The following is a 14180-nucleotide window of genomic DNA, read 5'->3' as shown; positions in this document are numbered from 1 at the left end:
TTTGACTTCACTAATGCCAAACGTCGATTCTGCACTTCAACGGTAGAACACGTGGCACGCACAAGCAGTTTGTTGGACCTCGGCAACCTCTCTGGGAGAAGACTGTCATTTTTTGAGTTACTAGTCCCCTATCTCGTCGCCAGTTGTAGTGTGCTACCCTCGCCAATGACCATGGTACACATGGAACTTAGAATAACATTTCTTTATACTTCTGCGTGTGACCGCAAACTCAACATTCTAAACCTGTATTGAATCACTATGCTCTAATGCTTATGTCACAGTTCTATGGCGTCCATCAGGAGCCACAAAGATTCAGTCAATACAACATATGACACTAAAGTGTGAATGCAGAGAACAATACGAGATGGCTCTGAAACCTCAGTGACAAGAAAGTGATGTGCTGTTTCCCATACGTTCCTTGGTGTCCCTGTGTACAAAAAACATAAAAAGATCATTATAATTCCTTACCTTCGAAATATACACTCCAGGAACTCTATCTTTCCACCCAAACAAGAACAGACTCCAGTTCACCGGTTGGCAAGATCATTTGATTGGGTGCTCATATTGGTGTATGTTAAACTCCCACTAGGAGAAAACAATTCTAGATCCTATCAAAGACATTAGACCCCTTTAGACATTTCAGAATGCTGTATATTGTCCAATACATAAATGCACTCTCAGAGGAAAGCAACCATACTGGTCTTTAGCAGACTTCCATGAGTGCATCTACGTATGTGACACCCAGGCTATGCTTCTCTATCCTTCTTTTGATCACACGAGTCTACGAGGTGACTCGTCTCTTTGTAACAGTGGTATCACAAGAGTATTCTCCTGGCTGTAGAAGCGTAAAGATCAGTGTTGTGTAGATCACTACCGGTACGATGGATCATTGAGCCAATGCGCTGCCCAGCCAATTAATGGACTGCCACAACTCTCTCTCTCTCGAACCATTACCACTCTGGCCCCACCTGCAAAAGGGGTCCTATGGTACAACACCAAATGCAGGCAAAGATAGGGGACTGTTTAGGGGCTCCCACACACTCACAGCATTGGTGGTGCTAATGGTAACCCATTTGTGTTGCCATCTTACTTTTCCATTTTGGCATAGGATTTAGGTATGTCTATGACATCTGGACATCTGTAGATCAGATCACTAGAGGGATCCCAGGATAAAATATCCATGGCCCTATTTATCAGGCACACTGCACACCTCTCAGCCCACCTGGATAATTACACACTGCTTTGTTCACCTCAAATATGTCTTCTGTTGTAAGAAGTGATCATTGTTTTCATCTTGATTCATATATTTTGATCTGTGTATTAAAGTAGTCCGCCTATCATGTCTTGCTGGTTGGTTCTTAGTATGAATTTTAATTCCGCTTGCTAGTATAAAATCTACCGAAACCGTCAGAGAATCTTGGGAATCTATGTCCAGGCTGCAATTTCTTCGAACCCTAATCATCTTCTTAATATGGGACAGAGCTCATGCGTGGTGAGGACTACTATTTACCAGTGAGCACTTCCTGCTTCTTTTCTTTAAAGTATGCCTATCCAGGTTTAAATGCCTTCACAGGTGTATTATAAACACATTATTCAATTAATGCAGATAGACTAGTTAGTAGTCAGTGCTGGGTTTGAGCTGCTGGTTGCAGGTGACACCCACCAGCACTCATTTGTGGGGACCTGTACTTATTTTCCTTCATCAGACTTTGACCAAGAGCAAGAAGAGAGAAAAACAAACCGGGGGGAAAGATAAAGGAAGAAAAAGATGGCATCAAATGTGACAAACGGTCAAAGCAGGAACCTTTGAGAGTTAGATAAAGAGGAGTGGAGTGTTTCATGGTGGGCTAAAGAGGCATGAGGTGGAATCAAGACTATGCAGCCTTGGTATCTGACAATCCGATATTCAATAGTGCCACGGATGGGCTTTTCAGCAAAACCTTAGGCCCCAGCACTTATTCTTTTACAAACTAAGCACTGCACATAGTGTACACTATTGCACAATACATTTGTTCTTTGTACATTGCTTACATTTACAGCACAAATTTAATTGATGGACTCATACAGAAATGATTGAATTATCATCCCTAGTGTTATTTTCTACTTGTGGCTAGATATGTGGTTCCTCTCCAGATTACTAGGTTTCTAGACCATCAGTTTTTCGTATTTTCATAACAGGCACATAGGGGCAGATTTACGTTTCCTGACGCATCCCTGCAAATCATCAGGGATGCGCCAGGAAAGATGCGTCACGCAAGTTTACCCTTGCTCCACCACAGATGCACCGCATTTACAATGCGGCGCATCATGGCACAAGGATAAACAGATGCGTGTTGCATCTGTCGGTGTAAGGTTGGCGTAGTGCTGAAGTTGCGTCGCGTCAACTCCAGCACTGTTCCAACCCTGCCTATGTCCAAAATAGTGCTATCAAGCCTTACGCCTGCTTCAAGCAGATGCAAGGTTTTGACGCAGCGGGGTCGGATAATTGACTGAGTGAAATCTTGTAGATTTCACTCAGCCACTTTTGCAAGGTGTTCCTGCGCCGGAAAGCGCCCCCTTGCCCTGGAACACTCACATGAAACCTGACGCAGGTTTCATGTGGCGCTGGGCTTTACAACATGACGCATCTCCCCAGATGCGTCACGTAAATACCCCATAGCATGGCGCTGGCTTTACGTCACTGTCACAAAAAGTGACGCAACGGTGATGCAAAAATGGCGTATGGGGCTTGAAATCTGCCCCTAAGTCTTCCTTTCCAGTAATTGGGAGGTAGCCAGAATGATACCTTAATCTGTCATTTTGTATAAAAATTAATGGTACTTCACCATAGTGACTTGAGCGGCATCTAAAATATGTTCCTGGCCAGGCCATTGGGGGAAAGGGAAGGTACAGAACTTCCCAAGCCCACTGTGAGACAATATATAATGTTGAGCGCACCACCATTTTCTGCTGACCAAATTCAGATTTAATTTTATTCACTGGTTTTTATCTTTTCCTAGATGATTTTTCAAAGTCAGGTGTTTTAAAGCCCTGTCCTTGATATCATTTTACAGAGCAGGACACCTTACATTTTACATTTTTCTGTGACTTTTATAGTTTCTTACGGACATTTTTTCTTCTTCTGTTGGTAAGAAATTGTAATTTCGAACAAGTGGGACCTGCCTTGATCTATTTATAAAAGCTGTCTTCCTCCATGATTTGCTTCGGAGTAGCAAGCTATTTTTTCCCGGAGCCTTTATACACAAGAAGAAGCTGTTTAAGGATTAGGAAGCTCCTATTTGACTCTGTGTCTAGATGTATTATGCACGCATTTATTAATTGTGGTATGTTTTACAGACGGTTTTTGACGTCATCATTTCTGTGCCTGCACTGTCACATTCGCACTTTACTTGACCTATTTTTATACTTTTGCGGCCACATGCATCAACCTATTTAGGAAGTGCAAACGGTGCGAATCGGTAAATTCGGCCGTTTGCGATTCCTAAATAAGTTTTGGGGATGCATCATGCATTTTTGTGAAATTCGCTATTTTTAGCGATTTCCAAAAATACGATTGCTTTTAAGGAATCGCATATTTGCGATTCCTTAAAAGCAATGCATGATTGTTTTTTAAATTGCGAATTCGCAATTAGGGGGTGCAAATTACCACGAGGGTGAACCTCGTGGTAATTTGCGAAAAAGTATTAAAATGCTCAAAATAGCATTTTAAACGCTGTCATGTTACAGACACACATGTCCTTAGGACATGTGTGTGTGAAACATGCACTTTAAAATACATTTCAGGGGTGCAGGGGGGTCCTTTGGACCCCCCCCTGCACCCATGGAATGCATTAACATTTTGCGAATCGCTAATTGAAATTCGCAAAATGTCAATGCCTTCCCATTGAGGCCCATAGGAATCAATGGGAATTGCGAAATCGCAAATTAGAATTCGCATAATATTTGCAATTCGATAAAAATTGCGATTTTTACCGAATCACAGATATTATGCGATTAAAATCAGGCATACCATTTTGCGATTCCTTATTTGCGATTCCCTAAAAATCGCAAATAAGGAATAGCAAAACCTTACAATGATGCATGTGGCCGTTGATTCCATATCTTCGAGTTTTAGGCCTAATGTTATGTTTTAACTGACCCCTTTACTGAAGCTTTTAGCTGGTATCAAATTGGATATGTACATGTATTATTGGTCTGCTTTTAAATATTAATGTCATAAACTTGATTTTAGGTACAAATGTTTTATTTAATGTGCTTCTATAGTCTCCAATGGCCCAATAAAGATGTATTGATTGATGGAATGGTATTTGTATATAGGGACAGTAACTTAATGAAATGCTAAACTTCTTGCTCTCGTTTGAAAGCTTGCTTATCTCAGTTTGGAGCCAGGGTGCTGATTTTAGCCAAAACATTATTAATTCCACTCTCAGTATCATTGTTTCTAAGATCAATATCTACTCCTCTGTCAGTCAATAATCATAACAAACAACAGCTTCTGCTCCTATGTGTGCTGTAAAATATTTTAGATGGTCACAGACTCAAACTTGCTATATTGTGAGTCACTAAAAGTAGGGTCCAAATTGAAGGTATGAAGATTATTTCGAATTTAAGATGTACATTAGTGATGTTAAGATTCACGGGCACCTTTTACTCTATTTGTCAGTGTTCTCTGATCTCCGAGGAAGAGCACACATTTGCACCAGATGTGCTAGTTACAAAATGTAATGTTGACTGATTTTTTAATAGTTCATAATTTACCATTGAAGTAAACTTTATCGAAATACATATGTGCAATGCACCAGTATGTTAGGATTAGAGTAAGCTCTGCATTGTTATAACATAGTCCGAATTTAATTTTTTTCTTTCATGAAGATTTTATTTTGACAGTCAAATTGCAGTCCCTTTTCTGTGTCTCTGATCTGTCCCAGATCTCGGCTTTCGGAATCTCGTCACTTTAGTTGTGTGGTGTGTTATACGATGGTAGACAAGAGGTCTGCCAGTGGTTAAACATAAACATGTTCACTGCTATTAAATACAATTGTACCAGAATAAAGATCTCTGCGCCATATCTGTACTCACATGTTCTTCCTTCTGATTTCTGCTTCGGTTACATAGAACCAGCTTTCAAAATCCATCAGTACCATTGTTAGAAATGGGGTAACCAATTCCACGGGGGTAGCATGGTGCAGAGCGGGCAGGCCAAACTCCTGAGGACATGTGTGAAGCATCCACGCAGTACACACAGACGACACACCAGGCACACCACAAAAAGAGACACAACACCAGTTTTGGTGAAAAAGAATAACTTATGTATTGTCTCAAATCTGCAACAGAAAACAAAGTAGTCACAATGCTGCGCCAACTGGCGCCAGGGCAATATATACACAGGGATTATTTACAGGGTAAATGAAAAAGGAGAAAAAGGTAAGTCCATCCGTGTCAGGGCTGTAATAAGGAACCAAAGCATTATCATTTCATGGAAAACATTAGGCCTAATAGCATTATCCACAACCATAAACATGTGGGCCTCAATCACCTTAGTTTAGGCATAACCTTAGCATAATCACCTTAGCAAGGGGCATTAGACACATGGTGCAGGGCATAACACAGGGCCTAGAACCTTAGGATGCGTAATCAAGTGGCCATTGGCATCCAGATTAGGCACACTGGTGCAGATGCAACATTCCCATGAACCTAGCACATTAGGCCTAAAAGGGTAACATGAAAACACTAGGCAGAAAAACATCCGGTTAGGCAGTAATCCTGAGTACATCGCCCGAGCCGCCCCTTGGACATATCAAGGGACCTACATAACCCTTTGCCGCGACCTTGGTAGTAGTCACATTAGACCTGAACAGATTGACAGGGGCAACATCTACATCAACCTGAAAGCGGATCTACAGGCACATGATGCCCTCGGACAGGCTGGAGGTATGTTAGCAGTAGGGCATCACACCTGACCTCAGGGGGGCACAAATTGTATTACTTAGATTCAAGACCCCAAAGGTGTAACCAGGAAGGGGGGCCCCAAGTTACAGACCCAGTGAAAGCCCCTCTCCCTCGAGGACTCTCCAAGCAACAATTAGGGGGCCCTCATAGTCCCGACATGCTGGGGGTCCCCTCCTGGGACCTGAGGCTGGAAGAAAAATGCCTCACGTTGCAGCTGCCCACTGCCAAGTGGGGCAGCTGTAAAGTCACTCTAGCACCAAGGGGGAGGCGAGCACCAACAGTGTGCCCCGTAATCCTCTCCACCCCAAGCTTCTCAAAGGCTTTAGGCAGTTCCCCACACAGCCCCACTCACCGGCTGCCCCCGGGCTCTTCTTCTGTGCACAGACCGGCAGGGGCGGCCTCTGGGCGTCTCCTACTCTCCTCCTCGGTCTCCTCTGGGCATGCGGGGTTCTCCTCTTCCACGGAGGAGCCCCGCCAGCAGCAGCACCTTCCAGGTGGCCTTCTCCGAGGTTGGCTGCGCTCCGCTCCTCGTACGGGTCTTCTGGCTGTCTTCCAGGTCAGCAGCCAATCCTTGGGCGTCTCTGGCAGGGGCGCGGCAGCCTCCGCCAATGGCTGTGCCTCTTCTAAAGGGCTGGGCCCAAGAGCCAATAAGGTGGCGGCTTCCGGTGGGTGCAGCCACAGGGACCAATGGGGCCGCGCCTGCCCCCCAGACACGGCCGATGACGCTGGCCTTTAAGAATGCTCAGGGACCTGGTTCCGCCTTTCTTGAATACCGCTGCAGTCCACCCCTTCCTACGGGGCCACGGCGGCGATCTCCAGGGGCGCTTCTTCTCCCCTTAGCGCGGCAGCACCCGCGCAGCTGCTCTCCTGTCTCCTGGGCCGCAGCGGTGATGGCGGTAAGGTTTCTTCCTCTTCCGGGCCCCGGGGTGATTTCCAGGGACAATGAGGGGTAGGCTCTCTCTCGATAGAAGCGCACTTGCGGGGTAGGCTTCCGCCTAATTTTAAAATATGTAGAGCACTGCCTTTGCACGGGGTGGGCACCTGCTCTCCAAGACAGCCCAGATGCGGCCATGTAGCGCTTAGAGGACAGCGCAGTAGTTTAAGACAGCATAGCGTCCACCCGTGGGGTAGGCTCCCGTTATAGGTTTACATACACAGCTCTCCCCAGCCTCACACACTGCAGGGCCCACGCTCCTCACCTCCTTTGGGTCTTGAAATATAGCGCTTAACAGGTGCTCGGCAGCCCCACCAGCTTCAGTGGCCGTCAACCAGCGCCTCTCACCTCCTGGCACTCCACCTACAGCACTCCCGAGGCGCTAGGGGGCCAGGGCACACCAGCAAATTCCAGTCTGGTGCTCCTTTCTTCTCCTGGGCAGCACAGACACAGCGCTCTTCCTTTCCGGGCGCTGGGTAGCAGAGCAGCAGGCACTACTGGGCTAGGTCAGCAGTCAGTGGGAACTCATCAGTACAGGACAGCAGCTCCCCGGAACCATCATCCCCTGTAACGTGTCACTCCTCCTGGTACAGCAGCTTGAACTCCAGCAGCGGGCTCTCACTGGCCCTGTGGACAGTGGAGGGGTACAGATGGGCTCAGGGGCCAGCACACAGGTCCATGCGGCGGCACCCACTGGCAGCAGGTCCCCTCACTCTCAAGTCCACGCTCTGACTGAGCTTATGGTATCTCTACTGCTCTACATATACACCCTTCCTCCCGCCTACCAGAAAGGGCTGAAAGTGTCTAGAATGTCCCTAGCAGTACCATCCTCACTGTCACTGTGGGGGAAGTGTAGAGCACCTTGTCACTTCAAATACTAGACCGCCAACCCACCTCAGGCAGGCGGCACAAAGCACACAGCAATGGAGTCTATTTTAAATGAGACATTTCTCCACAGCAGCTCAAATAAATCTGCGCACACCATTGCACAGCATGTGTCACTGCATCTCACACCACACATGGCCTATACATTTCTCTACCATGGGGGAGACATCCTAAAACGGAGGGGGGAAGCGAAACATTTTGGGGAAAAGGGCCAAGTCCAACAAACATTGTAATCCTTTAATTACTCATTTTTCTGAAATATGTGTCATTTAGTTTTCAGTACTCAGGCTGCACAAAATGTGAAGTGGAAGGCAATATCCACTTTTTATCCTATTTATTTATAAAATTATTCTACTTATTTTTACAGAAAAATGACAAGAAATTGTTTTATCTTTCACTGCAGGAGTGGAGCAACGAAGCCACAGCGAATGCTAAAAAGGTTGCTGCGAAATGCATTTTCAAACACAGTTCTAAAGATGAAAGAACAATTAGCAGTAAGTCCAAAATGATGACATCATACAGTATATTCCTATTTTATTGCATTTAACATTTTAAGAGACCTATGCATGCCAGAGTAGCTGCTTTTTGTAGTTTGCTAAATTACTGTCATAATATGTTAGAGTGGGCTGCAGAGAAGTTGAAAAAAAGGAAACATATGGCTAAACATGTTCTCATGGAGTGATATTATATTTTTAAGATGTTTCCCTAAATTTGACTAGCCCAGTAGGTTTCCTAGGCTACAAGATGTCTATCCTCAAGGGCAAGGCCTTGATTGTAGAGATATTTCCTTCGCAGGCGCAGTTTCTTATAGGTTGAGGTGAGTCAATGTTGCCGGTTCTCTGACAGCAAGGGGGCTAGACTGGTATTTTGTGCTTCGTAAATTCTTGCAAATGTTATTTTCCAGATTACTTTGTGGGCTGATGTCTTTTCTTGCTTGAAATTCGAGACCAAAGACTCTCATTCTCTTAACCAGTCATGTTCATTGCTTCCAAACTAGGTAATAGTTGGCGGGGATTTTAAAGACAAGCTTTTCCAATTAGTAGGTTCCAGGAGAGTAAGACCACATTTCTCACGGATCCCTTGAGTAAACAGTCGTTCTCTTGGAAATGTAAGACTAATTTGCTTCTAAGACACTCATTGGACGGAATAGGGTCAGTCATTTATTACATCTGATAAATCCCTTTACCCCCACAGAAGTCCCCCTAATCGTAGTACTAATGTGTGAGGCCGTCCTGTGTGAATAAAAAATTACTTCGCCGTTTTTTTAATTTAAATTCTATATATAATCCCTCCCCTTAACTCCTACTTTCTGTTCCTGTCCCAAGTACGGACCCCTTGCTTCATCACTGGAACAAAGGTAAAGATACTCACAAGAGGGAGAAAGGGATCAGCTGTAGCCGTCCTGTTTTAGTGCCAACAATTCATAGGCTTCCTGTTCCGGGGCTGCCGCTGGGGTGGAAGCTACTTCCTCATCCGGTTTGTGTCGTAAGCTGTACTATTTTTTTCAGCTCGCTGGCATGTTGGCGATCACAGTAGCATGAGCATGCGCGTCAGGAAGGCGTTCATGCATCATGTTTACCTTCTCGCGAAATGGTAACTAGTTACCGGGCCACCTATTTGAACATGGGTCGGGTTGTTGCCTTTAGCAAGTGCTTAATTTAAAAAAAAATAAGTTTTGGGGCCCTCGTCAAGAGGCCCCTGCTGCATGCATTACTTACTGCCCCTATACGTGCTGCCAATGACAGAATCAATACAACTACTAATCAACACTGCCTACAACTACGACATTTCAGACTATTTCATACCCTGAGTTACAATATTGGTATGGGCAGCAGATATTTGCCATGTTTAATGTTCTTTGAAACAATTATCGTGTTAATCTCTAATTTTGATAAACAGTACAAACGCTCATAAGTGCCAGTGTTGATAATTAAGTTCAAAAAGAATTTTATTAGTAAAAAAAAACAGGGTGTCAATACAGAGTACAAGAATAATTCCAAAGCAATTCAAGAGAAAAAGAAAAAAGAAAGTGATAACAATCCATTAGGGCAATATAGCAAAAGCAATAATAAAAGGTAATCACGGGCTTTAAAGCGAAACAAAGAAAATACAATGATTATAAAAATACAACTATGCAAAATTAGAAATATGTAAGATAATAATGAAGAAACAGAGAATGTCAAGGGTGATTATCGGGGCTTGGAGACTTCTTGTTGAGCAGGCTGTAAATGAAATGAACGGTTAGCACATACATCAAGGTACATAGTGATAGGAAGCCATAAGTCCATGCGTTTCGCCGCCATATGGATAGGAAAAACAAAAGCAGTATCTAATCTATGATTGTGACATACATTGTACCACCATGATTTAAAAGAGATGTTTGAAGAATTTTTCCACTTGATTGTGATCTGTTGAAACGCAACAGCCAACAGCAAATCGATAATTTGAAATTTAAGTTCAACATCCTCCCAACAGGGAGAGAGGCTCCCCAAGAAGATGTGAATATGAGAAAAAGGAATGTGTGTGTGAAAAATTACATTAATTTGAGCCCATACCTGTATCCAGAAGTCATGAACAGATTTACAGACGAACTACATGTGAAATAAGATGGCGTGTGGAGAGGAGCAAGACCAGCATATGTCTGGGGTTACGGGAAACCGCCTATTAAGGTCAAATGGAGTAAAAAGAAGTCTTTTATAGATGAAGAACAGAGACTGCGTCAAGGTCGCTGCTCTAGAAGATTTGCGAATCTTGGTCCATATCCTGTCCCATAAACATAACAACCAAGATACAGCAAAGTCACATTCCCATTGATCCTCCACCTTATATTTAGGCCTAAGAGACTCTTTGGGATGAAGGTACTTGTAAATAGCAGAAGTTTTGGAAGTGGATCGCAAAAAAGAGTGGAGTTGCGAAGTGGGGGTGGGAGACGCAGGAGGGGCAAGTGCTTGTGAAAGTCGAATGTAAGTCACCATCACTGCCTTTTTGAGTAGAAGATATTTCCGGGCAAATGAAGTGGGTAAGTCGTAGGAAGAACAGAGAGTTGAGAAAGGTAGGAGAGTAGAATGTGAGAATAATTGTGAAATCCAGATTAGTCCTTTTTACATCCAGGACTTGCAGTAAAAAAGTTTATTGTGAATTAGTAGGTTCATATTGTGCCAAATGGTTGAGTTGAGGAAATCATCAACTGTAGTGGGGAGAGAAGGAGTAGAGGATAGAAGTAATTTAGTAGTAAATTTGTGAATGGGAGTGGAAATTGAAGGGGGTTTGCGTGAAAAGGAAATATATTCAGCAAAGGAAAAATGGAAAAGAAAGAGACGCTCAACCTTGGCCCATAGAGGACAGGGAGAAACAGGGTCTTGTAACCAAAAAGAAGCTTGTCGCAGTAGAAATGCTTTTTGATAGGACGGAAAGTCTGGGAAATTGACTCCGCCTTCCGATTTTGGGCATATTAGCCTAGCGAGGGACATCCTAGGCTTTTTGTTGTTCCAGAGAAAGGATGACAAAACCGTATTAATTTTCCTGAAAAATTTAGAAGGGATGGGTACTGGGATGTTAGAAATCGTGTAAAGAATGATAGGAGATAACATCATCATAATGGTGTCAAGGCGGCCACACCATGACAAATAGAGGGGATGCCATCTGGCCATTAAATCTGATACTTTTTGGATGCATTTGTTCAAGCAGAGAGAAACTGTTTCGGAGACGGAGGGGGTAACGTGCAAACCTAAGTATTTAATATGTGAAGAGCTCCATGTGAAATTGGAAGCGTTAAAATCAGGTTTAAAAGTAAACTTTGTCAGGGGCAAGATCTCACACTTATCATTATTGAGTTTATAACCAGATATCAAGGAATATTCCCGTACTTCATCGAGGAAAGCGGGAATGGATTCAGAGGGATTAGATATAAAAAGTAAAATATCGTCAGCATATGCAGCAAGCTTGATATGAGATTGCATGGCTGAAAATCATGAATGTTAGGGTTTTGACGGAGTTTGGACAGGAAAGGCTCTAAGGCCAAGTTAAAAAGAAATGGGGACAAGGGACATCCTTGACGGACACCTCTACCGAGATCAAAAAGGAGGAGATCAAGCCATTGGCGCATACTGCTGTGCGTGGGTTAGAGTATAGTAGGTAAATCTGGGACCGAAACCAAACCATTCGAGGGCATGAAAGAGATAGGACCATTCAACCCTGTCAAATGCCCTTTTGGCATCTAAGGCAATCGCTGCAAGGGGATGTTGCAAGCGTGAGGATTTCAATAGGACGTTAAACAAAAGTCTAGTGTTATCGGTAATAAAACGGCCCTTGACGAATCCAGACTGCTCCTCACCCAATAGGTCGGGGAGTATAAGGTCCAGTCGTGCTGCAAGCGATTTAGCAAATATTTTATAGTCGATATTAACCAGAGAGATGGGCCTGTAATTTTTGCAATATTTGGTATCCTTCCCTTCTTCGGGTATTAGGCAGATATGAGCGTCAGAGAAGGAGCCTGAGGAGCTACCTACGGCAACAAATGTGTCTATGAGAGAGTTTAATTTCGGGATAAGTAGTTTTCAAAAATGGAGGTAAAATTCAACTGTGAAACCATCTGGTCCAGGGGCTTTGTCTTTTTTGAGATGTTAAAGTGCAGTAAGCAGTTCTTTTTGTGATATGTCTGATTCTAAATGAGAAAGATCAAGGGGAAAATGTTGGAGTTTCTGTATGGTAGAAAAGAAGTGTGCTAAAGATTGGGGGAGGGATGAGTTTCAGAGGAATAGAGGTTTTTGTAGAAAAGAGAAAATTCAGTAAGAATGTCGGCATCTTTATGCTTAAGATCGGAGTTGGTATCATAGATGGATTTAATATTCAACTTATTATATTTGATTTTCAAATAGTTGGCAAGAGTTTTCCCAGCCTTATTTCTGCCCCCATAAAACTTTGCACTTGATTTCAATAAATACAAGGAAGCATCTTCTGTGGATTTTTTGTTGAATTTCATTTTAGTGGCAACAAGGGCTGTCAGACTATCTTGTGAATGTGAGGTGAAATAGGCATGCTCCAATCTCTTGATATCCTGAAGGAGATCTCTAGTAAACTTGCGAGCCATGTTTCATTTTTTTCGCCACATACCCAATTATAAAATCTCTCGCAGCAGCTTTAGAAGCATCCCAAATGGTATGCTTAGGGATAGAATGGGATGGAATGGGTATCATTATACGAAAACAACTCGTCAAAAAATTCAGTGAAGGAGGCAGTGAACTTGGGATCTAGGAGAAGGGTGTTATTAAAACGCCATCTTTTGGGTCCAGCAACTTTAGGCAAAATGTCAATATTAATTAGAACAGGGGCATGATCTGATAATAAAATTGGACCAATTTCCACATTAATAGGAGTTTGGGCAATGTTATGGGTGACAAAAATATAGTTAATCCGTGACTGGGAATGGTTGGAAGGGGAATAAAAAGTGAACTCTTTTGCCGACGGATTACATAGGCGCCAAGCTTCAATGAGTTTATGTTGCGATATAGCTTGGGCAAAAAGCTTGTGAGATTTGTTTGGAATATAAGGAGCGTTGAAATTTCTGTCTAAGAAGGGGTCAAGAGGTTGATTACAATGATATTATCATCAACAAATTGAGTGATGTGTTGAGATACCGCATGCCAAAAAGTAGGGTCACCACCAGTAGGGGCATAAACATTAAGGAGAGAGATTGGAACACCCCTAAGAGACAATCTGACATGTATCCATCTACCTTCAGCATCCGACTCTTGAGTTATCAAAGAGTGAGAAAGGGATTTGCTTCACAAAATTGCTACCCCGTTACGTTTACCATCGCCTGGAGAATAATAAACTTCGCCCACCCAGCCCCTCTTAAGTTTTGCAGATTCTGCATCAGAAAGGTGGGTTTCTTGTAGAAATGCAAAATCGACATTTAATTTGGCCAGGTGAGATAAAATTCTTTGTCGTTTGATTGGGGAATTGATACCCTTAACATTCCATGTGATTATTCCCATTGACATAAGATACAAAACAAATTATGATAGACAAATTGAATGAATTCAATGGAAAAGCCCATGAAAAAAAAGCGAGCGAATGAGGAGTAGATGTTTGTGAGAGATAGAAGAGAAGGAGAAAGAGAGCAAAGCAATAGGGCAGAGTTCAAGGGAGGAAGAAGCAGAGAAACTGTGAATAAAAGAAAGGAGAAAAGCGAGAAAAAACAAGTGTATGCTGGGAAGGAAGAAACATAATGAGAGCAAAAAAAGGAGTGCTTGAGCATATTTTGAACAGGTAACATCAACACCCATGAACAAATAGAAAAGAAGAAATTTGAAAAGGAGAGAAGGACAAGACACAATGAAGGACACAGGGAAGAAACAAGGGAACAACATACCTACATAAGAAGAAAAAGAGGAGGAATGGAGGGGGGATG

At 43.2% G+C, this 14180-nt stretch overlaps 1 protein-coding gene across 1 annotated transcript in view; it reads left to right on the top strand.

Annotated features, from left to right (window-relative positions):
• LOC147709477 (cysteine-rich secretory protein 2-like) overlaps window positions 1-14180 on the top strand; it is a 310503-nt gene that overhangs the window by 53722 nt on the left and 242601 nt on the right. Inside the window, exon 3 of the mRNA XM_086925500.1 lies at window positions 8172-8262. Within this exon, the coding sequence (XP_086781626.1) occupies window positions 8172-8262 (91 nt within the window). The remainder of the gene's footprint in view (window positions 1-8171; window positions 8263-14180) is intronic.

This window comes from Lissotriton vulgaris, chromosome 6, assembly GCF_964263255.1.
Source record: "Lissotriton vulgaris chromosome 6, aLisVul1.2, whole genome shotgun sequence".
NCBI classification, from domain to species: domain Eukaryota; kingdom Metazoa; phylum Chordata; class Amphibia; order Caudata; family Salamandridae; genus Lissotriton; species Lissotriton vulgaris.
The sequence above is the reverse complement of the archived record's forward strand: the minus strand, read 5'-3'. Positions and strand labels throughout refer to the sequence as shown.